Source organism: Notolabrus celidotus, chromosome 10 (genome assembly GCF_009762535.1).
Source record: "Notolabrus celidotus isolate fNotCel1 chromosome 10, fNotCel1.pri, whole genome shotgun sequence".
NCBI lineage: Eukaryota > Metazoa > Chordata > Actinopteri > Labriformes > Labridae > Notolabrus > Notolabrus celidotus.
The window spans coordinates 16646392-16671142 of NC_048281.1; the positions used below are offsets into that span (position 1 = coordinate 16646392).

At 39.4% G+C, this 24751-nt stretch overlaps 2 protein-coding genes across 4 annotated transcripts in view; both read left to right on the forward strand.

Annotated features, from left to right (window-relative positions):
• The first annotated feature begins 2320 nt into the window (after nt 1-2320).
• On the forward strand, nt 2321-11945 carry slc38a11 (solute carrier family 38 member 11). The gene is made up of 12 exons (XM_034693590.1): nt 2321-2526; nt 2619-2739; nt 4651-4725; nt 4814-4948; nt 5150-5215; nt 5333-5439; nt 5515-5594; nt 5750-5820; nt 8629-8790; nt 8871-8983; nt 10143-10274; nt 10358-11945. Exons 1-12 carry the CDS (start codon nt 2512-2514, stop codon nt 10619-10621), a joined length of 1341 nt encoding a protein of 446 aa, XP_034549481.1. The 5' UTR covers nt 2321-2511; the 3' UTR covers nt 10622-11945.
• Nucleotides 11946-11982: 37 nt separating this feature from the next.
• The window catches only part of cobll1b (cordon-bleu WH2 repeat protein-like 1b), a 37180-nt gene continuing 24411 nt past the window's right edge, over nt 11983-24751 (forward strand). The window contains exons 1-2 of one of the 3 annotated variants that reach the window (XM_034693580.1): nt 11983-12390; nt 12622-12702. In XM_034693580.1, coding sequence (XP_034549471.1) covers nt 12350-12390; nt 12622-12702 — 122 coding nt within the window. In that variant the 5' untranslated portion in view covers nt 11983-12349. The other 2 variants (XM_034693582.1, XM_034693581.1) reach the window with 2 other exon arrangements.

Sequence of the window (24751 nt, forward strand, 5' to 3'; positions counted from 1 at the left end):
TCATTTTATTCTCACTGTACAGAATATCTCGGCTCCTTTCCAGGTTCATAAATCCGCCCCTAAACAAAGAGGTCTTTTCAAATTCAGATTCAAAGGGCAATCCTTAAATCCTTTAATCCCTCATTTCCATGCATGCGTTATGGCATATTTTTCCTCAAAGTGTCAAATCACAACCTGTTTCTCAGCAGTAGGTTAAACATATTGCTGTCTAATGCGAAGGAGACTATGGGCTTTAAGTTTCAAGAATTCAGTATCTATTAAGTAATTCATTCAGAACTTCATTTTTATTAAAGTAGCTGAGTAATCCATCATTATATTGTGATCACCTTTATGTGCACCCTTGGGTTACGTTGGCCTAGACATCTATCATCATTTGCCCCTACTACTACACTGTATCCTTTGACTTGGGGGTTCTAATTTTAACTCTTTTAACTTATCTTGGTTGGCTGTATTGTCCAAATAATGAAGGAACTTGTAATTAATGAATAATTGATTATCAGGTTTCTCCATATTTGCTCTTAATTTGTCACAAAAGTATAGTTGCTTGCTTTCCTGTGGTAAACTTCCCCTGGCAAAACATGGGCACGTAGCCTACTTCATTTTCCACATTATGTTGACTTTTTGTGTGCAATTTTATATTGAAATGTTGGTTCTTGTAAAGAAAAACACAACACAGTTTGTTTGCCTCTGCCTCAGAGTCTGGTATTTGTGGTAGTAAAGAGGTTTTACCTTCATCTTTATCCTCTGATTATTAATATTTATTAGTCAACAACACCACCCTCTGACTTATGAGTCTCAATCTCAAGCCCATGTTTCTCAGGGTGCATGGAGGGTCATGTCTAAGTCTCACTTCACTCACGTCAGTGGACTGAATATTAATGAGGCAATAATTAAACCCAGTGAACTCCATGGCCCTAGGAGAAAGGTAGAAGGGGGTGTCCATGTTTACAAAAATGAAAATTAGGAAAAAATGTGATGCTTCATTATGAAGCCTGATAGTCTATCTGCACACCTCTCTGGTTCATTGGTAGAATGTATTCTGAACTAGAGCCTTTGGTCTCCTTTTCATCAATAGAACTAGTTAGCCTAAAGTTGCCCCTTAGTGCGAGCAGAGGCAACTTGGTCTTGACACCAAGGATACAGTCGAATATTTCAGTTAATGGCCTACTACATAACTTTGATGTATTTCTGTAATGACTACAGCAATTTAATAAACACAAAGAAAGAGCATTTATTAGGTTTTATTTATGTGAAACAGAGCACAAATGTGGACACATTAGCTTACGTAACATACGCGGGAGAGAGAGACGCTGAGGGGCACGAGGCTTCAGACCAGGGGCGTCGCCAGGAATTCTGGGCCACCTGAAAAGATATCTCAGTGGTCCCCATCACCACAGCCAACCCTACAAAGTATAATATTGCTGCTATGATACTGGTTTATTTGCATTAAGCAAAAATATATGCTTAAAAATATCCTGGTTAACTGACTCAAATCTAAGCTACACATCAATATTTATTTTTATTTTTACAATTTCTCCAAATGTAACTGCACAATATTGACCTTCAGACTGTCCACTTCTCTAAACAAGATTATATGAAGGCAAGTGACTTGTTGAATAAACACTACAGTTTACTTTCAATCAGATTCAGCCACACTTGATGCTATGAAAATATGACAATGACAAGCGTTTTTATGCATAGAGAGCTGTTTAAATCACACTAATACCCCATTGTATATGTGTTTTTAACTTATTAATCGTGCATCCACATTGATTGATCAAGGCTCACGGTCTGTTCCACAGCCGCTGTCCACTCATCACCCCAGGAGCTGCCTCCTGCTGACAGACAGCTGCGGTCCAAATGTAAACAGAGACTCCCCTTTTTTTCCAGAAAGGAATTCTGAATGTTGGGGCACTGGTGGCCTAGCGGTCTAAGCGCCCCACATACAGAGGCTACAGTCCTCGTCGCAGGGGTCGCCTATTCAATTCCCGGCTGGTCGACCATTTCCTGCATATCTTCCCCCACTCTCTACTCCCCACATTTCCTGTCTCTCTTCAGCTCTCCTATAACATAAAGGCAAAAAGGCCAAAAATATAACTTAAAAAAAAAAAAAAAAGGAATTCTGAATGTTTGTTTATTTATTCAGACAATTTTAGTTTTCTTATTGCAGTTATAACAAAAACAAAGGAAAAGCATAGTAGAAAACACATTTTATTTCAGGCCCTTAAGGGTCCCCCCGCTCCCCACTAGGGCCCAGGGTAGGCAGTCCCATTTTTCCCCCCACTACGACGCACCTGCTTCAGACCGCTTCAGACACCACTATTTGAATGCCAAGTTTAGGACTATGGCCGTCCGGGGGCGCTGTTGACATATTTAAAGGATTTAGTGGAGTAACAGAACTCAGACTTTATCCAAACTTCGCCTCACTCAGTCCCACCGCAGATATGTGAGAGTTAAACAAAGACGAGGTGGACGAAGAGGAAGCAAGTCAGTGACCAGCAGGAGCTCAAGATGGCTCAGGAAGAGGTAAGCCAACAGTGATGCTGTTAGTGATGAAAGTGAGATGTGTTGTTCCTTGTAGTCTTTTCAGGGTATTGCTTTGTGTCTTTGTTTTCCAGCTTTACGATGAGGAAGAGACAGCTTTAGTTTCCCCGGAAAAAGATGCCGAAAAGCCAAGACATACTATGATGTCTGCGTCTTTTAATTTTATAAATTCTATTATAGGATCCGGAATAATAGGTAAATATTTTCTTATTTGTTCACTTATGTTAAAAGAAAACCCTAATCGTTAAATTGTGTGTGGATGTATTTCCTACTTCTGGTCTAACAAGGACAAGCTTTCACACCATTCAAGCGCTTTCAGTCATAAACTCAACATATCATATGACCAGCGCCTGTTGTCCCCATTCACCCCTCTTACTCTTTCGACCTCAAAATGTCCTGAGTCATTATCTAGATCAGTGGTGTCCAAACTTTTTTCAAAGAGGGCCACTTTTGATGTTGTCAGAATGCCTCGGGGCCAGCAGCTCCTACCGAGACTTAGGAATCCTAAAAGTTATATATGATATTTCCATTTAATAACAATTATTTAATTTTTTTTCTCAATAAATCAGTAACTAGGTAGTCCTCAGTTCTCCACAAACCATGTATACATTAGCAAACTGTATCTCCTGGAGGAAAATGGTCGGGCAGTCTGAGAAAAATATTGTATCACTATTTTCCTATGGCAGGATCACGATCTGGATTTCATCACACTTCTTTTTCATGTTGTTTTTAAGACTTTTCTGATCACCAGAATACATTTTATGACAAAATGATTATTTCCCTGAGTTCTGTTTTAAGTTTAGTTTTATGCACCAAATTTTCCCTTTTCTGCACAATTTCATAATTTTGATCTTGTCTTGTGTTCTCTTTTGTGTCTTTTGAACTTTTAGTGTTCATCAAGAACATTTTCACATCATGGTAAAAATATCAATTTGAAAACCTGTCACTTTTAAGAGTTCTTGTGTTTCTTCTTTATTGCTGTCTTGCAGAATTCCCAGTGCTTTGGCTTTTATACAAGTAGTCCGTATGAAGCTTTTTGAGACACTTCTGGATTGACTTTAGTTTTGTTTGTGCGCTTGAAAGAAACTACAAATGTACAGATGATTCAGAATGGGATTAATTTCTGTGCTATAAATAACACAATTTAAGATGGAAGCTTGGGGCCGTAAATAAATGGACCTTGGGCCGCGATTGGCCCCCGGGCCGTACTTTGGACACCCCTGATCTAGATGAATAAAACTCTGCATGAAATCAGCACGTTTTACGCGTATTATGATTAGAACTCTCATATATGTGGGGCACATTTTGATATAACAATACGATTAAAGGTTGTCTTTAAATATTTTTTCCTTTTTACAAAAACATGTTTGTGTTGGATTGAAATGCATTTAGCTGCAAAAAATGAAATGAACTGCAGTGTCTATGAATCATGCTCATATATACAATTCCTTATTAAATTCAGTTTAGTTATAAGTAGCCCTGTTAATTCAAAGTATCTCGCAGTTGAGAAATAAATCATCATGTGTCGTAACTTTGCATTATACCTCTGTTCTAACTTGAGATCTCTGATAGTCTCTGTAGAAATTATTGAGAGTGAAGGACATGTAAACTCTATACTTACTTGAATATATATTTTTATTTCAAATGTTTTTATTGGATTTTTTTCAAGCAATTACAGGTTATACATTATGCAAACATTTGCAACCCACCCGCCCCATCCCCCTGGGAGACTGGCCAACAAACCAAGAGTAAAAGAATAATTAACCAATTACAAGAGTAAATAACTGCAAAAATAATAACAAATATAATAATAGTGATAATGATAATAATATGTATACACATACATGCACACATATATATAAAATAAATAACAAAAGTAAATTAAGCAAAATACAAGACAAAACGTACTCAAATGTAAAAATAAAATAAAATAAATACAATTTACTAAAAAGTCAGGATTCTACAGCAATTCTGCGTGATTATGGTCAGCCGTTACAGGCTTTAAATTACAGTTCTTATAGTTTAGACGTTATTATAATATTCCAGGAATGGTTTCCATATTTCATGGAATCTATTAACCAAGCTTGAATATATTTTTTTGACCAGGTTTACCATATGCATTGAACCAGGCGGGGCTCCCCTTTGGCCTCATGCTGTTGGTATTTGTTGGCTTTATAACAGGTGAGTACATCAACATGTCTTTCTAGGAATGTAGATATGAATTTATCATAAAGAAACTGATTGCTTTATGTTTTGCTTTACATGGCAGATTATACAATCATCTTACTTATTAAAGGAGGAAACCTCACAGGGACTAACAGTTATCAAGCTTTGGTACAAAGCACGTTTGGTTTCCCTGGATTTCTGATTTTATCTGCACTGCAGTTCCTTTATCCTTTCATTGGTAAGTTTTTCCAACTTTGCAGGAGCAAAGTTGGGTATTACGTCACAGTAAAACAGGCACTGTTGCTAATGTTGTCTCACAAATGCTTTAATACTCTCTGCTGTTTTGTTCTGCTATTGAGTGAGTTGTGATTCATTAAAATTTATACCCTGGATTTGTAAGAACAATACAAAGACAATCCACTTCTTTTTTCCTCCTCAGCCATGATAAGCTACAACATCACAACTGGTGATACACTGACCAAAGTATTTCAGCGGATACCTGGAGGTATGCTGCTAAAGTTGAGATGAAACTAGACACACTACACACTTCATATACTGAAGCATATAGGAGTGTGAATGCTTCAGTAACTAATTCATGTGTTTTCATGTGTGGCGTTTGCAGTTGGTCCAGGTCACATACTTGCAGAGCGTCACTTTGTGATCCTGCTATCAACCCTGGTCTTCACGTTGCCTCTCTCTCTTTATCGAAACGTAGAGAAGCTTGGGAAGGTAAATCTGAGAACCTCTCTGTTTGTGTTATTAAGTGATTTAAAAAGCTTCCCGTATTAATACACGTGTCACCAGGTGTCCCTCGTGTCAATGCTCCTGACACTGACCATACTCATCATTGCAATCATCAGAGCAGCTACCTTTGGGCCCCAAATGTAAGAATTAACATTCTGCAATTTGCTAATCTGTATGGATTTAATTCAAACATTCCTGGGCATGAACCAAATGAAATGCACTTTAAATGTATGATACAAACATAGTTGTGTTTCTGTGTCTTCTGATAACTGAATATATAAATGTCTCTTTCCAGTGCCCCTACACCAAATGCCTGGGCCTTTGCAAAGTGGAATGCAATCCAGGCCGTTGGTCTCATATCTTTTGGTGAGTTTGTCTGCATGATGAATGTAAAATAACCTCCCCACAGTATGCATATTTTTGCAGCATGTTGTTGGGAACAACAAGCAGGTAGACACATTTGAATGACGGAATGACGAATAACCCCTGAAAATAAGATTGTCTCTTCTTAAAAGAGAGATCAAATGCATCTTTATACACCTGGAAGTTGTCAAAGCATCAGAAGGGTTGTATAGTTGTATCGAGTACTGGGCTGTTTTCAGGAAATAAAAGCACTCATGAAGCTAATTTCTTCAACAGATCAAGTTCAAAAGTTCTGATAAAATACATGATCGGGAGAGACAGACTTCTACAAAGCTAAAGATATTGTACATGAAGAGTCAGTAGAAACAAAAAAGGCTAAAAACCATTGACATCGGAGTTACATTTAAAAAAAACATTTTAGGCCAGCCGAAATTTGACTTAAATGGAACGAACACATATAGTATAGAAGTTGGAGGTTTATGTGGTAATGTGGTTAAAGCCTTTAATTCATACAGGGCATAACATATTAAAAGGTAGTGTACAGATATAACTAGACTGATATAACTAGCACGGACTATGGGGGCTAAGTAGACCAGGTTTTGATGACATATACCTAGCTCCACACAAAACAATGGCACATGTAGCACAGACAGGGTAGTGCAGCTCTGTACAGTTTATTTGGGACTGTGTCCAAACTCATACACTACTCACTATATAATGCACTACAAAGAGCATTTGCTACTTTTCTCATTATTATACCTGAAGTGGAGTAATTGTAACCCACAATGCATTGTGAGAGTGTACAAACAATGGTCACTACCGTGTACTACAGTGTAAAGGGAATAATGGCTGGAGGGCTCTGTCTGATATTAATTCTGACTCTTCCTTTGATCAAAACAATTTGAATCAGAGTTCTAGAAAACACAGAAGAGTTCATATTTGGTGGCATTATTACCAAAAGCTTAAAGCTGGGGTTGGTAGTCAGATTTAGATACACTTTTTGTTATGCTGGTTAAAATGATCTTTATGTCCCGATGGCAATCAATACATAATGTGTTCTTAAAAGAGAGTGAAAAAAAGCTGCTATCTACAGCTGGAGTAAACCTGGGAAAACACCAACCAATCCCTGCCTTTGGGAGCCAAATTATGAAACCAATCAAACCCCGCCCTGCCATTCTGCCCGCCTCCTGCACGTGCATTTCATGTTTGTTTGTGTTTTTAACTTTCACTATGATAATGTTTTGGTGTTTTCTTACCGCTGAGTGAGACATTAGTTGACGTAGTGCAAAACACAAACGATGTGCTGAGGACCGGTTTTGAATCAGTCACGATCATATGGTCGAGAATCGGCAGCGCTCATGCATGTGAGCGGGGGCGTCGTTTTGGAGGAGCTCTGAGAGGAGGGGTTGGACGGAGTCCTGAAGAAATGCTACATTCAAATTCATGCTAGTTTTCCGTGACTACCAACCCTAGCTTTAAGCTGTTTTATAAAGAGTCAAGGATCCTTCAATGTTAGTTTTTATTTTTCTCAGTATACGATAAGTTATCACTGAAATTTGGACATTTTTTTCTTAATGATCCTGTTGTGTCGCACTGAACTTAATATTAAAATTTTGTGACAGCATGATGCCATTAACAGCATCCAGAAGGATGGCAGAGTAGTGTTGAAGAAGTCCCCAAGTTTGGAATAGTGAGTTAGTGTGATTTCAGACACACCTGTGGGTCATCTGGGTTTTTAGCACTTCACATGAACATTTCATTTAACCAGGACTATTTGTTCACAAAGAAAAAAAAACCATCCTTTGCCCTTTTAACATTTTACATGAAACCATTCAACAGTTTAATATCAGTGTCCCAGTGTGTGATTTAACACACCTGTAACACCTCTGTCACTATGTCTCTGTATTCAGCAGAGGAACAACTTTGCCCCACAAGCGAGGAGTAAAAGAGGTCTAACAGTCCCGTCTTGAGCAGGAAATGTTAAAGCCAAATAGCTACAGCTGATAGAGTTTGCAGAATTAAAAGCACAATATTTGAAAAATATCCAGTCTAACACACCCAGTTCTTACTGCATTTCAGAAAAGCTTTCAGAAACTTAAATGTCAAATGTTTCTACTTTGGATTAAAACAAATTTTAATGCGATTAGATGTTCACTATTTTGTACATAAGATCCCAAATAACATAATTAGGAGGCTCTTGTCAGGGCTGAACATGTGTCATTTTGTTTGGGATTTTTTTCTGACACATAGTGACTTGAAATCGATGGAAGCAGCTTTAATTAAAAGTCATTAGATAAATCCTATCAAAGAGCCGAAGCTGACAACTTTAATTCACAGACGTTGCCTATTCAGCATAGAGACTCAATCCAGCTTTACTACATGGATATTGAGATTATTAATCTAGTTGGCACGTTGTTCAGATATTGTTTAGCTATTGCTAAATCACTGCACAACAATTTCTGTTGTAATCATGGTCTTAGCGAGACTGTCCAGTAATGCACCGGTGTAAGTAGGAGGATTTCTCAAGTCCTCCATGGCCTATGCACAAATTGTGCTGAAATTTTTTTGAATCAAGTGCCCTGAGGATGAGAAGCACTGCTGCTATAAAGGAGTCATTGAGGTGGGGATGTGGTATGCACTTGAAAACAGTGTAGCCTGAGCTAAGAGTGTCTCTCAGTCTTTCAGATCGATAAGATCTGCTTACCATAAGCTGTTCTCTCCAGTGAGGACAGAGACCATGTTGGATCATTTAAGGTGGTTACAAATAAATTTGATTTAACTTTGGTTTTCTGCCTCTTTGTGTCTCTGCAGCTTTTATATGCCACCACAACAGCTTCCTTATCTACGGCTCTCTAGCGAAACCCACTATAGCGAACTGGTCTCGGGTCACCCACGGGTCTGTAGGCTCTGCGGTTTTATTCAGCGCTGCTTTTGCTGTCGCTGGCTACATCACCTTCACTGGTTACACACAAGGTACTTGTGGTGTTGAACTACGTGCTTTAACTCTCTTATACAAGAAATGTGTTTGCTTATCTCATATTTCCACTTTTCAGGAGACATATTTGAGAACTACTGCAGAGATGATAATCTGGCGACATTCGGTCGCTTCTGTTTTGGCTTCAGCATAATAGCAACATTTCCACTGGAGTGCTTTGTTACACGAGAGGTAAGTGGTAGGGGAGAACGTGGTTGGTTGTCACACTTTTTACTGTTTTGATGATTGCTCATCATCAAAACATCTTTCAATAGTCATTCCTTCATTAAATTGAAGCTTAAGGTGTTGGCTTGAAATGTGTATCCCTCTCATTTTCCAACTCATTGTAAAAAAGAGGCAATTAACTATCAAAGACACTCTGACACATTGTGACAACCAACCCCATCACAGGGATGGTTGTCACACACTATGGGGTTGGTTGTCACAATGGTATTTCAATGGGAAAAATCTTTTAAAAAGGCAAGAAGGCAGAACTTAATTTGAAAGTTTAATTGCACTGACAAGTGATAGGCCTACATAACTTAATGCATTTTAACATAAAATGAGCAAGGAACATGAACAGGAAACACATCTTTAGGCCGGCCTATATAACAACATAAAGAACCAAACAAATAGGCCTAACAATAATGGCCTACTCAACTAGGCTACATGCAGTCACTGCGTTACAGTGATGGCAAATGTAGGGTCTGCACACTCCAACTCATTTCACCATGCATGATTTTGCCAACATACTGGTTAGTTGTTACATGTGACAACCAACCCCAAAGAGAATGTGACGACCAACCCCAACTGGAATTTTTTGTTAGCATCAAGGCTAACAACCATCTAACAACTACTTAGCTAGCTAATAAAAATCTAAACTATAGCTTTCCCCTCACACTTTGTAAAGGTCACACTTGTTTTGTTATAAACCCATCGTTTAAAAGCCTAGAAGAAAAATACTGAGGAGCTGAATATTTACAATTTGACATGAAAAACACAAAAAGTCCTCTCACCTCAAGTTCAGCTGTCTTACTCCAGGTAAGACCTTGTAGGTGAGCTCTGATCCAAATTCTGGAAATGTCCATACCCCAATTTAAGTGTGCCAACCAACCCGTGTGACAACCAACCCCATTCTCCCCTACTTTCTCAATGGCAACCCAAGAATTGAACTGTTTAACGTTTATAAATGTGAAGGGAAAGGGTTACAGATTCTAAAGGGATGTACCAAAATGAAAAGAATGGTAATTTACACTAAGTTGGTTGTTTCTATTTTCTAGAAGTGTTAAAGCTTTGTCAAAGATGTGCATACAAGGAAAAGTTTGTTTAAAATTCTTATTTGTCTTCTCAGGTGGTAACCAATGTGATTTGCAGAAGGGATCTTTCAAAAATGGAACATGTGCTCATAACGTCTCTCATAGTTCTGGCTTGTACATCGTTGTCTTTGCCCTACGACTGTCTGGGAGTTGTTTTGGAGCTCAATGTAAGCCACCTTGAAAACAATCTGATCTTTCACATTTATTTTATAAGTATGAGTGTTTAATGGTGTTTTCTTCTACCATCCAGGGTGTTCTTAGTGCCACGCCTCTGATTTTCATCATCCCATCTGCCTGTTTCATCAAACTCTCCCCTGGCAGAAAGCTGCAGTGTGAAAACGTGCTGCCCTTCTTTTTGATCATTATGGGTTTCTTTGTCATGATCACAGGTTTGATCATGATTGGCCTCTACCCTCAAGACTGTTCACATGGTGTGGAGATGTTCTACTGTCTACCAGACAATTTCTCCAGCACTGCACCACCTGCCAGGAATGAAGTTCAACCAAATCTTTGATGGTCCTCTTTTTCAAACTCTTACACTATGTGGCAAAAACGGATGTTATAACTTGCTATGCTATTTAATATAGTGTAAAGTTGAAGTTTCCATCATATGTTTTGTAAATAATAGTGTGCCTTGCTATTTATTGTCCTGAAGTTTCCCTTTTTCAGTTTTTCTTAGTCGCTTTGGTACAGTTCTCGAATCATCCTCAACATTTACAAAACAGTAAGTGCGTTTCTCAAAACAATTCGTACAAATAGCAAAACACCATCAGTACCTGCAAAAGCCAGTGTCTTGCTCAAAATCCTTAGTTCATCTCTCAAAAGTAAACATCTGTGTCAATGAACATGTCAGTGCCATCAGAATGAGAAGTCCTTGTGTCATTGTGTACGGATAAGACAGACAAACTGCTTAGTCATGTTGTCAATATAACAGTGTCCTCTGGAGGGAGGTTCTGATGTAAACTATGGCTAAAGTTTTGATGACAGTTATTGTAAATTGTAACTTACACTTAGTGTATTGTAGCTCTTATCTAATCAGGAACACACATATGTCCTCTGCCTCTTCCTCTGTTTTGCCTCCCAACTCCACCACGCAGCCTCACTCCTCTTCCTCTTCTTCTTCTTCTCTCTGGCTGTTAACCCAGTCCAATTCCTTGTCATTGTAACATTGTGTTGTGCTCCGGCTATATATATACACTTGCCAGTTGATGTTTCATGAGATGCACCTTTGAGCTATTTTAGAAAACTGGTTGATCATTGGTTGATCTAATACTTCACATATTTCCCTTCGTTAGAGAAACTCAAAATTCACCTGGGAGCAATTTACCAATTCAGGACAGATTTACAAAAACAGACTGATGGAAATGTACAGAAATATGACTGACATATTCTGACAACATGTTCAACCATTTTGCATGTGAGGACTTATGTGTTGAACTAATGCCTTAATGTTGTGGAGGGTGAGACTATTCAACAGAGACCCATTATAATACATTTTGATCAACATGACATAAGCACTTGATTATGTAGGAAACAGCAGATAATCGTACATAATCATTTTCATGGATGTACCAAAGCATTTGCAACTTGTTCAAAAAAATAAGAAACTGCTTTTGACACAATGAAGTGAAGATTGAACAAGTAATTTTGAGAATTTCAATTCTGATCTGAGAAATGCATCAAAGCGACTGAGACAAACTAAGCAGAAGAGGGGCTGGGTGTTCCATCTCTGGCCGCCAGGTGTCACTGTAGACATTTAATAGAGCACGTATTAAAAGGAAGTGCAAAACAAAAACATATGTTTTTGATACACTAATATTAAACACTGATTGAGTGAATTTACTTGTGTGTTTTTTTTCCAAGACATGACTGTGTTTGGATGTTACTTTGTATTTGCTTTCTCAAGACGCAAACTGCTGTTTATACCAGATGCCTTTCAATGATCCTGGAGGGAAGGTATACTGTATTAGAGAGACGCCCCTTTCTAAAGGCTTAATGTTACCATGCAGCGTCTTGGATGTACAGAGGGAAGTTGGAAGTGTTGTGTGTGCTGTCAGGGGCAAAAAGATTTAATCATGTGTGGCAGCTTAGTGTAAAAGGAGGTGAGAACTACGTTACCACGCTGCAATGGTTTGCGTAAAATGCGCAACAAACGGAACCTTAAAGGCGGAATAATGAATCATTTATCCAAACAAAATCTTTCTGAGGCACTCTACATGTAACATTACCTCCTTGAAGACTAATGGAAGTGGACAACTGCGTCGAAAACCAGCTACATTCATGGTAAGACTTCAAAATAGTTTTCCTAATTCAAATAAAAAAGACGACGACAGAAAAAAGCGCTTCATATGACTGTAGAAGTGATGACCTCATGTGGGATTCGCCCAGATTTCAGTATTTGCCAGTTTGCACCACTCGAAAGCAGCTGCTTGGACTGTAATTTAGCCTATGTAACATTTAGTATGTAAACTCTAAAGTGGAAATGAACTGTGCTTTTTGTTTGTGTTGGTCCAGTCCGGGGGATTTAGTTAAACCATTGAGTATTGTCATGGATGATCACGGATCCCAGCAACATCCACGGAGTCCTGGTCTGAGGTATGTAAACTGTCATGTGGATTACCAGCTGTCATATGTGTGTGATTTATTTATTAGTAACGGGGAGAGTCCATAAGAGGATTATGTGTATCTGGGAGTGTTTTGGGTGGAAATCAAATACAATCGTTCCCTTTTAGAATCCGAAAATGTGTGTCAAAAACAAACACTTCCAAGGCTTATTTGATCTACTTTGAATTCTTCTTTTATCTGATTTTACTTTTCAAGCACAACCGTTACATTCCAAAGTGCCTCATAATAAAAGCATATAACATTTAAGGTAAGTAAAATACAAAAAAAAGGTTTGCAATTAAATGCTGTTTTTAATATGCACAAATGATGCAACCAAAATCAAGTTTGACAGGCCAATTGTACGGTGCTGACAACAATAATTACCATCCTACACCAGCTACTTTCTGAGCTAACTGTTCAAAGTTGGGAGTATAATGCCACCTTTGTAAAAATAACACATCTGCAAACCAACTCTCCAAAAACCATTCCTTCCATACACTGCATCTCGTGCAGTTGTTGCAGACGCTTCAACCTTTGAACTCTCCTCATTTCCTGCTCTCTGGAGTTTTTTACTGAGAAATGGCCTTGTCCATATGCAAGGGTCATGGGAAGTATTTTGCAGTCGAAAAACATTCACCCTCCTCTGCCTCTTGCCATGAGCCCACAGGTCGTTTTTCTTTTGGAAATCATGCGTTCACCGGGCTTGAAACTGATATTCTATAAAATACTGATTTGTCATGTCCAATAGTCAAAGAGAATCACAGTAAAGAAAAGCACTGCGAGTATCTGACAGGATGGAATTTCCCATCAGTTTTCTGGTTCAGGGGCTTGGAGATGATGTCAGCTGGTTGTATTCCAGTGGTTGGAATCATTAAAAGAAAGTGGGGAGTGAGTTTCCAGAGTTACTACTCACTCCTTTGGCATCCAACAGAGATCTGCTGAGTTTTTCAGATTTAAATAAGAGGTGAGATGGAGGATCTGATCATATGAGAGTTTCCAGTACATTACTCCATAATAGCTATACACAGTTTCCAGTCTAGCTTGCATGCTGTAATTTCCATTTTAGCAAAAATAGCATCCAGTCACATCATATATATAGCCTTAGTGTGACTTTGATTCATATTTCATAAGTATTGTGTAATGTGGGAGCACAGCCACACTTGCTGGCAGTGGAGAGGAGCAGGCCGCCCAAATCTCTCTGTGGTTTGACTGTTATTTGGAAAAGTAAACCGCACTCTCCCATGAGCTGCTGGGGTGTGGGGAGAAGGCACATGTCGTCTGTCTTATTTGCGGTTTCTTATATTTGGAGCCAATAAACCGCTGCTCCTCACATTTTCAAATGCAGTCATATATGACTGCTTCAATGGAGCCCAGAAAGCCATGCTACATTTGTTATCTAAAAGCTGCCAGGTTCACTTGACTGACTTGTTCTCCAACACTTAAGTCATTGGAAAAATCATTTTTAAGGGCCTTTTTTACGATGGAATACTGAATAATAACATTTCTTCTTCTTAATTGAAAGTGTAAAAGAGGAATTATCATTGTTAAAAAGCAGCATAGTGCTTGGATCTGGCTCTTGCTAATTGGACATACCTTAAACCATGATCTCACATGGCTGCCTCACCTCAGGGCAGAATGTGGAATTAGTTAAGGTATTGTGAATCCCCACAGCTGTTTCCTGACATGCAGCCAGTCCAAGGGCACAGCTGCTCACATATTAGTCCACAGATGAAAAATATGGCAAGAGTGAGTGGCTAGACTTATGCACATGAAGCAAAAGGGCATGTGCAGATGAGTCATAGCGACAGTCACTCAACTTTTAACAACAACTGCACATATAAGCAACTTTGAGGAACTTTGATTTTGTGTCAATTTTTTGCGGCTCCTGTGTACAGACCAACATACATTATCTCTTAGCTGATACTGTCCTGTACAGGCAGCTACAGTGTTCTTCAAAGAAAGATCTTATCCTGCATTCTACGTACATTATTTAGGGTCTAATTCTCATAGTTGGTAATATCTAGAAGTTTTAATCCAAATTTAGACTTCCACAAGTCTTAGTGATGTAGGTTTGGAGTTGTCTGTGGTTAGGCTCAGATATTTAAAAAAAAACACACCAAATAATTCCACAAATTTATCTTTGAAAGAAGTCACACAGAAGTTATTAAGCTGTTTAAACACATGGTTAGTATTGTCAGGGAGTGATTATGAATGGCTGTGGCTGATTATTGACGGCCCCAGGTTTTGAGCGCCAACTCTCTTTTTTTCAGTTTCCACATTACACAAAAGTTCAATATGCAGGTGGAGTTCTGAATTATAGTATGGGAAGTGATCTAGTTTCTGTTTACTGTATGTTTGTAGTCTGGGTAGTATTGACCAATCACATATCAGCACACTGTGGTGTATAAAGAACAATTAGTCTAGAGCTACAGCAGCTGGAACACGATTTCCTGCAATGACATCTTGGCTCCCATCACTGGTATGGTGACAACCATTTCTTCATCTCTACAAACAGATACCTGCGTGATCCGTTCTGGATCAAAAATGTCAAAAATCTGCTTGACCCCATGTCTCAAAAGCCAATCTATGATTAGATTAGATTCCCCTACTCCCTGTAATGTTTCAGAATGTATTGATAGGATCTCCATTCAACAAACTAGCATTGAAAAGGTTGTTCCTCCTCCTTATGAAGACTGTAAAGTTAGCGTTCACTTCCAGTGGTATTTATTTAATTGTCTTCAGAAATAAGCTTATGTTCCGATCAGTGTTGCCAACTCCTCAGTGAGGAAAGTAGCTATTGGGGGCGGCAGTAGCTTAGTCCATAGGGACTTGGCTTGGGAACCGAAGGGTCGCCGGTTCGAGTCCCAGTATTGACGAAGTTTGGCAAGTGGAGTGGTGACTGGAGAGGTGCTGGTTCACCTGCCTGGGCACTGCCGAGGTGCCCTTGAGCAAGGCACCGAATCCCCAACTGCTCGGGGTGTGCTGGTTGACGGCAGTATCCTCACTCTGACATCTCTCCCTAAGCATGTTCACTGCATGTGTGTGCATTGTATGTATATACCAAAAAAACTGTATGTGTAGCATGTCCAATATAGCACGAGTGAAAAAATTTAATTTCCCCCCTGGGAAATCAATAAAGTACCTCTCTTCTTCTTATTGGCTGTCCTAAAAGTCGCTAGAAATTGCTGAATGACGTCATCACTTAATTTGCATCATCTGAATTGTATTCACATGATGCAAATTAAGTGATGACGCTGTCGGAGAGACGTGTAACGTTGAGGGAGAGACAAAAAAATAGTAAAAAACACAGCAAATATGTTTAGAACTACAATTAGGAGCCTACAACAAATCAAAGTAAAACATTACATTTTTCAACCATAAAGTTTTCTAGATATTTATTGTATACAATCTACATTAACTATTTAAAAGGACCAAAAAGAGACAGTAGGCGGGATCAGCCAGCGGTGTCTTCGTACATGCGTGATACATTTGCAGTCTGGATACTGAGGGGTGAACGCCTCCTGCTCTGAATGCAGCTAGGAGGGACTCACAGCAGCATCACTGCTCGTTGAGTAGATTAAGAACGATAAATGCTTTCACGTCAGTCTCCAAAAGTCTCTGTTCACACACCAGAAAAAGTCACTAGATTTGTTGCATTTTTTTGAAAAAGAGATGCTAGAGGGGTCTGAAAACTCGCTAAATATAGTGACAAGTCGCTAAGTTGACAACACTGGTCACGAATTAGTTGACAAAGTTTTGTCAATGCTTTTGATGATCTTTGTTCAGTAGGGTTTGTTGCGTATCCCAGGAGTGTAGCTTAGTTCTGTACTGATGTAAGGCTAGCTAATGTTACACAGTAATTATTATGTATTGCATTTATACAGGGCCCCTCCACTGACATTTCTTGGGCATGCTAACTTGATAATGAAACTTTTTGTAACTCGGCATTCGCTGACTAATGAAATCTCAAATTTAGCCAATTTTCGTTGGCTGTGATCTCCCTTCCTCCACGGCACTGAAAAGTGAACTAAACTGCAGAACATCAGTTCACTTATAGTATTGAACTTTAATTGTCACTCAGATTTGTATACATGCTCTGTGAGAATCTCAGCTTGATACAATATGTCTGTGTTAAAAATTCCTTCAGGCCTTAAGCCCTCTGTTTGCCACATAAAAAACAAGATCACATCTCAGCTCCTCTGAGTACACTTAAGCACAGCACAGCTTTTTTCCCTCAAAATCATCCCCTGGAGACAACAAGGCTTTCTTCACTGGAGAAAATATATAATTGGGTGTGCAGCATGCTGCCCTCAGAAAGCCCACTCTAAACTTCTGTGCAACATAAAGGATGTCATTCAAAGACATCCACCCACAAGATGTAATAAACCAAGAGGAAAATCAGTGTTAAGGCCCCATGCAGGAGCTTGTTGTGGCAATGCGCTGTGTGCCTTTTGAATACTTGGGCTTTTAATCTTGTGGATGCTTTCTGCCTCACAGGGCTAAAACAGACAAAATGGCTTACATCCAGAGAACAGGGAAGAATGGGTTGTCTTTGTTATCACACTGTAGCAAACGCAATGACCGTAAATACCAGTGGATACCTCTCACTGCATGCTTATTAAAATGAATACAGTTGGTTTGATTTTAAATTTGTTTTTGTTTTTAAATCCCAAATAAGCTTTAATGATAATTGTTGTGTATAATATTGAACTTGTAAACTGGAGCCCATTTGAATAGATTTCTACACAGATCTGGTCTAGACTCAAACCCATACTCCTTTGTCTCTGTCTTTCACCGTTCCAGGGCACAACAGTCTGAAGCCTCCCACTCTCATTCTGTGTAACATTCACAATGACCCGACATGAATAAGTCCTTTGTATGCCCCGAACAGGAACTTTTACTTATCTCCTATAACATTTAAACTTTCTATGTGACAAAGAAACAAATTGCTTTGATTTGCCTGACCTTTATTATCAGTGTTTGTGTTGTTCAGATGAGATATTCATCGGAAAAAGCCTCACAGGTCATTACAGGCATTGGTTCAAATGTACTTCAGCTCGGTAAGCAGCAGTGATTTAATCATGGACAAAACATAAATCCAACATTAAAGCAATAAATCCCAGCTATAAAATTGGAGCTGCAAAACTGTAAATGTTGAGGTGTTTCTCTAGGTGGCACTATCACTGTGCTTTTGTTTGTATTGTTCTATCCAACAGGGAGTTTGTGCATATGGTGGCTCCAGTTTCTGTGGCTCTATACGCACATTAACTCTGGAGATTTACAAGATATTTGTAGGACTTTAAGGCCCTGGTATTTATGAGTAGAAGTTGAAAATATGTACAATATGTAAATGATATATACAGTGCATTATACTCAGAGAAATATGAGTAAACCAAGAAATAAAAGGCAGCAAAGTAAAACTCTGAGGTGATTTCAAATATTAATGCCAGAACTGTTGGAATAGGAGTTAAATAAGCTTTGTTGAAATAGTGGAAGATTATCTGTGTTAAAGGTGCTCTCCCAACTCCAAATATGAGGAGTAGGAGTATCATTTCCTCAAGACTAACACAACAGTGCAAAACAATGTACTGACAACTAAAGCAATCAATAAAGAGTAAAAGTAGCAACAAAACTCAGCTCAACTTGAACAGTGTCATCACTCCACCCAGTTAGTAGTGGTGAATTTTCTTAAATTATACCAGCTGCATTCACACCTGGCTCACCCTGACTTTGTGCAGACTTTTAATTAAGGGGTCGGGGTAAAAAGTCCAGAAACAAAAGGGGTTCAAACTCAGCCATGCATGTGTGAAAGAGGCTTGTGTAAATCTTTGTTCACCTTTAAAGTGATGACACAAAAGAGAGAGGTCAGCATTTGTTAGTTAGCTGTTGTTAGCTACTTATGTACTACTTATTAGGGATGCACCGATCCTACTTTTTAGGTCCCGATACCGATATCGATACCTGGGCTTTGGTATCTGCCGATACTGATACTAGCAGATCTGATCCTGGTATTGATTTAACAATCTCTATTCCTTAATATGAGGATATAATCATGTTTTGGCAACTTCAGGCTTTTTCAAGTGCTAAACCAGAGGCTGGAATCCCTTAATTTCAAGGATCCAAGACAATTCAATCCAATAACCTGTCCGTTTTTTCACACTTAATAGAAGATAGAATCCATTAATAGAAGGTTTCTTGCTTCTTTGCAGTAGGCTACAGCTCACGTAAAGTTCCTCCTTTGGGCTTCCAGTTCCATTATATTTTTCAGCCTGACTGCCATCCGTCGAAACATTACCGCTGCACATGTTGCAAGTTTCCAGCGGAGTTGTTAACAAAAGACTAGAAAACTACAGAGCCTCTGTAGTTATCCTCTATCATGCTCCACCGGGCAAAAATGCACTGGTCGGCCGGCGCTGATGACGTAGGAGACGCACATAGCTGTTGTAAACACAGAAAAGCATAGAACTGAGATGAATAGATCTGCCATATGGATCAGCGCTATATATTGGCCCCTTGTCACCGATATCCGATCTAGCTTTTTTGAGTCCGATCTAGCAGATATCTGATACCAGGATCGGATCGGTGCATCCCTACTACTTATGTAAGTAATAGATACTAAGTATATTCTTTATTTTTGTGTACGAACATTAGACAGATAGACGCCCTCATTTCCTCTGAAGTTGTTGTTTATCTGTTTATTGTAAGAACTATGTACCCTTTTTTTAGGAAGAATAAATGCACAAGAGTTATTTTAAACAAGTCAGGGAGAGAAAATAAAGACTAAAGTTAATGAGGTTAGAAAAGATCATAGTACCCTTGGTCGCTCACTTCCTCAAAATCTGTCCATATGGGTTACATATTGAACCCACTTGGTCCAAAGTTGAATAAAAATATCTTGAGATGTAAACAAGAGGCGATCCTTTCCGCACTATATCAATCCACTCCTGGACTGTGGGGGGGGGGGTTCAGAAAGGAACCAGAGCTGAGTAATGGCTTTTTTCACAAGAAGAAATTAAATGCCAAAATCGACATGGTCTAAGAAAAACAAAGTGAATTTCAGGGGATAGTGTATTTAAAGAGAGCTTTTTAGTGTTTTATGACACTCTAACCAAAATGGGATGAAAAGCTTTTGAGCTCTACAGTTTAGTCCATATTCCAAAATAGTATGAATTTATAACTTTTCCTGTAATTACAGTCATGGATGGACTCACTTCTTCCAGAGAAAAGTCGAGGTGCTAAAGCTCCTCCTCCTCATTCAAAGATCACGACAGTTGGGTTTTCTCGCTCCGGGACTGTGTGGGAAAGGGTGTAACCCTGGTGACATGCAGATGAAATCAACTTGTTCTGTTTTATAAAGCCTTGAGGGTTGTGCAACACTGAATATTTTGTTGACGCTTACATGAAATGAGACACTGAATGTGGCTGTTTTAGGAGCTCTGTGTGTGTACTCACTTTAGAAAACCTCAGTTCATGTGATCGGTGCGAAAGAGGGAGAGCATGCTGCTGTGCCTTTGAAAGATGCCCCACTGCAGACAATGGTGCATTGTTTTAGATGAAAGGATGCAGTGTCATAGTTGTAATTATGGCTCATGGGAGAGCTTTCTCTATTGCACTTTGTTATTTCATAGAAATGTTCAAAAGTACATATTTGGTCTGGGGTTAGCATGATTATTACCTTATCTTATCTTTTCTGTACATGTTTTCAGGTTATGTTGACTGCTTTGCATTTCTCAAAGGAATACCTACAAACCATAGACTGTATAAAATATGGACGTAGTATCCGTGATGTCACCCATCTGTTCCTGAGTGCTGTTTTGAAGCCAATCGACGGCGGCAGCCATATTTGAAATGCAGAACTCAACCAGGCAGAGTGTGACGTAAGAGGCAGAGTTTGAGCCTCCTAGCCAACAGCTATGTGTTCCCATCAGGGAGTCAAGTCAGTCATGTCCTTATTTGGGCAAAAACTCGTAATCTTAATATCTTCTGAACCATCGCATTAGAAGAAAACTCACCCCCTGTACAGTGTGTGCCGATAGAGAGATTAGCTACTGTAGCCAAGCTGTTTTTTGAACCAGGCTGTTAACATGTTTATTAATGCTGCAAAGACCATCTTTTTTGAATTGGTGTCTATGTGGTTTTCGGTGTTTCTGCAACCAGCCTCAAGCGGATTCTTGATGAACTGCAGTTTATAACACACTTCCGCATGGGCCTCATCGTTTCAGACCGGAGGTTGCCGCTTGCTACAAACCCAAACAACTTCATCTCCTTCTTGACAGGCTCATTAAATTCAAAGCAATACATTTATAAACACAAGGAATTAAATCATGCATTTAGTTATTTACACTAAGTTAAGTAAGCCCTTGTTTTCTCCTTTGCACAGCAGTGAGTTTGTTTGGGTGCAGTTTTAGAGTGAAACTATTCAAGCAGCCTTGGGATAATGTGTGGAGTAATGTTCTGTGGCAGACCCCAGGATACAGAGCTGTGGGCTCACCCCTTTATAATCTCAAATCTTATTACCTAACAGGCTGGCAGACCTGCTAGCTTACACTAGCCCTGCCAGTATCAGACACTGTGCAACATGAAGTGCAAGATTCAGAACCATAGGGAACAAATATTCAGAGTGAAAATTAGGCAGATTATTGCAAACTGCATTAAGCCCACATTGTTAAAAGTTGGCCCGCAGATATTTATCAGGATTATACATGATGAAGTTTGACTCCGCCCAGGCCCGTGATGGATAGCACTGTGGGAAAAAGTTTTTTGTTTAGCCTGCAATAATAAACTGTACACATAGGAAGTGGGAAGTTCTCACAGGGTCCCTGTGCTCTCCTTCTCCCTAATCTCTTTCCATCCCGCTCTGCTCATGGAGTAATGGCCTTTCCAGACCCTCTTTAAAAAGCTTGTGTTTACTGTGAGTGACCTCTCACCAAATTACCAGCTGTGGCTCTGGCTCTGTGTTTTGTCTTTCCTCAGGGACCCCAACACCCCCCTCCCCCTCTCCTTCCCCCTATCTGTATCTGTAACTCCTTAGCTCCACCCCCCCTCTCAGCCGGTTCCTACACACTCACATCTCCGTTCACTACTTCACCTCCTCATCCTCTGATTGTATTTGATGGTTGTGTTTGTAGAAGGGGCCGCACATTTTTAAGTGAAGGTGAAGGGTTGCTGATAAAGACCTGGCAGTGGGAACTTGTTTCACAATTGAAAGTCAAATTTATTGCGTCTGTACCAGACCGTGCACAGTTGCTTAAACTTTCTCAATCTGTTGAGAACTTGCAAGCTACAGGGTTCATTTAGACAAGATAAACTCTTCTGATTTTATCTCACATATATGCTAGGCTCACATCTTCCTGTCTTTGGTTGCTAATTCCCAGTTTATTTGAATCAGAGAAAAAAAAAAAAAAATCAAATTAGGGAAAGCTGCAGTTAAAGCTCCTGTGAGGAGTTTTTAGCTTGTAATGAAACAGACTTAGACTAACACTGATGCCCTTTTTATGACCCCCAAAAGCAACCAAACCATTATAGACAAGAATGTTGATTTCTGAATAGTTATTTTTAATGCCAGTAATTGCTGCTGGGTACATGTCAGACATAGTGAGTTACAGCAGGCTGAAGAAAGAGCCTTTGTTTACATTTTCCACAGCAAAGATTCATAGTGAGAGATATGTGTATGTTTGACTTTCATTTAAATTAAAGGTTCTTACATGAGCTTTAAAAACTAAAAAGTATCAGGGCACAGGTTTGACCTAGGGTTTAAATTAAGTCCCCCATGTGCAGAGCATAGACTGGATGAAATATGGACGTAGTATCCGTGATGTCACCCATCTGTTCCTGAGAGCTGTTTTGAAGCAAATCAATGGCGGCAGCCATATTGGAAATGTGGAACTCAACCAGGCAGAGTGTGACGTAAAGAGGCGGAGTTTGAGCCTCCTAGCCAACAACTATGTGTTCCCGTCCGGGAGTCAAGTCAGTCATGTCCTTATTTTGGCAAAAACTCATAATCTTAATATCTTCTGAACCGTCACGTTAGAAAAAAATTCACCCCCGTACAGTGTGTGCCGATAGAGAATTTAGCTACGTAGGACCAAGCCGTTTTTTGACCCAGGCTGTAAACATGTTTAATAATGCTGCAAAGATCGTCTTTTTTGAATTGGTGTCTATGAGGTTGCCGCTTGGTGCAGAGGCTGTAAGCAGGCAGCCTAGGTTTGATTCCAACCCACAGCCCCTTGCTGCTTGTTATTTCCCACTCTCTCTTTCCATTATCCAATTTAATCCACTGTCCTCTCTCTTAATAAAGACATAAAAGCCCAAACCTAATTAGAAAAACACTCACAAGCAAATAGATTCAAACTTATGTTTGCTAACTGGGAAATGATACATTTTGCTTTTTGTAGATTTAATGATTTTTACCTGTTATCTTTTGCAAAGTATTGAGTATTGTTGAGTTTACAACAAAAAACATCAGAAAAAACGAACACAGCTGGACTTGAGTTCACAAAGCTGACTGTCTGCTTCGTCATCTTTTACTCCAAGCCCTGAGAGGATCTTTTGGCAACCCCTGTGGAATATATTTATTAAGTGTCTGTAACTGATCTTGTCATGTGCATTTTATGTTGTGTTCTTAAACACAAAACAACCTCATCTTGCTTTCTATAAACAGCCAAGCTTATCACTCATCAAGAAACTTTGGTTTCAGTTATTAGTGATAACAGCATGGAAATAATTAGTTTTGCACATGGTCTTGTTTGCTCTTGTAGGTCTTAATGAGACACCAGGAGGGATTTCAGTCTGTTTCATAACCAGCTAAGAACTCCCTACATGAGCTTTAAAATGTATCCGACTGCTTTTCATCAATAAGTTTGACCCAATATGACCTCATGCTAGTCCATTCTGTATTTATGAATCTCTTTAACTCAAACTGGGTGATTTTCAATTCTAATTAGTAGTTGAAGATTGTATCCAGGAGAGCTCAAATACATGTTTACACAGATGGAATTGTAACTGTTAGAAAATATAACACTTGTTTCATTCATTTGTCAAGAATCACAAACATTGTTTTTGCACTCACAGACAAGTCCTCTAACATGATTTGAGAGTGAGTCAGTGCTGTGGAAATAAGGTGTGGTTTTCTGAAGTGTCTTCATAATGAAAAGCATACACAGAACCTGATTAAATTAGGGAGTGGGAACAGTTCCAACTCTGTTTAACCTTTTGTACACTCTATTACATGATTAATGACATCGTTACCAGCATGCTCTGAAGACAGCTTATTTATGAATAGAATATGTAGTGATAATAAAGCATTTTTTCCTCCAGCTTCTTTCTATGTCCTGAGCTAGCATGGTTAGCCCATGTTGCCCTGGTGCTCTCCTGGCTCCTCCCACAGGTTCAAGTCTGCACAGGGAGGCAAAGCTGCTCACCTTCCTGCTCCTGACTGTGGGGGGAGTTCTGAACACACAGTGTGTCAGAGCTTTCAAGACACACAGCAAGGGTGCAGACAGGATTTTTAGGAGAAGGGACACATTTCTGATGTCACAGCCTGGGCGTGGCTTTAAGGTGGGCCCTCTTTTGAAGCTGTACCGGTGTAGTGTTTGTTCTGTGTGACTATCCTCATGGGAGATACACAAGCAGAATGGAAATAATTTGAGCGGAGGCAACTGTAGGCGAGGAGGAGGTAAGAGAGAGTGTGGAATGAAGTGTTGGCAGAGGGAGGGGAAAAGCAGGTCTGTCACACCTGCTTTCCACATTTTGGGATCCTTTTTCTTTGAATGGTTATGGTGTTATCTTAAAAGCAGAGCAGTTTTGTCATGGACTTCCTCTTAAAGGTGTTTGGAAGAACCTCTGTGTACAAAGTTTTTATCTGTCAGTCAATGTGTTTTGACTTGAAGTGGAGGGTGTGTTGCACTTGCAGCAGCGTGGCATGTTTCAACCTGTATTTGACTGAGGCTACTGTAGCTAATAAACCACAACTAGCTAAGTTCTGGGAGTGTTTCAGTCATTAGAGCAAAAAAAATGTTGGTCTTGTTATCTAAAATGATTG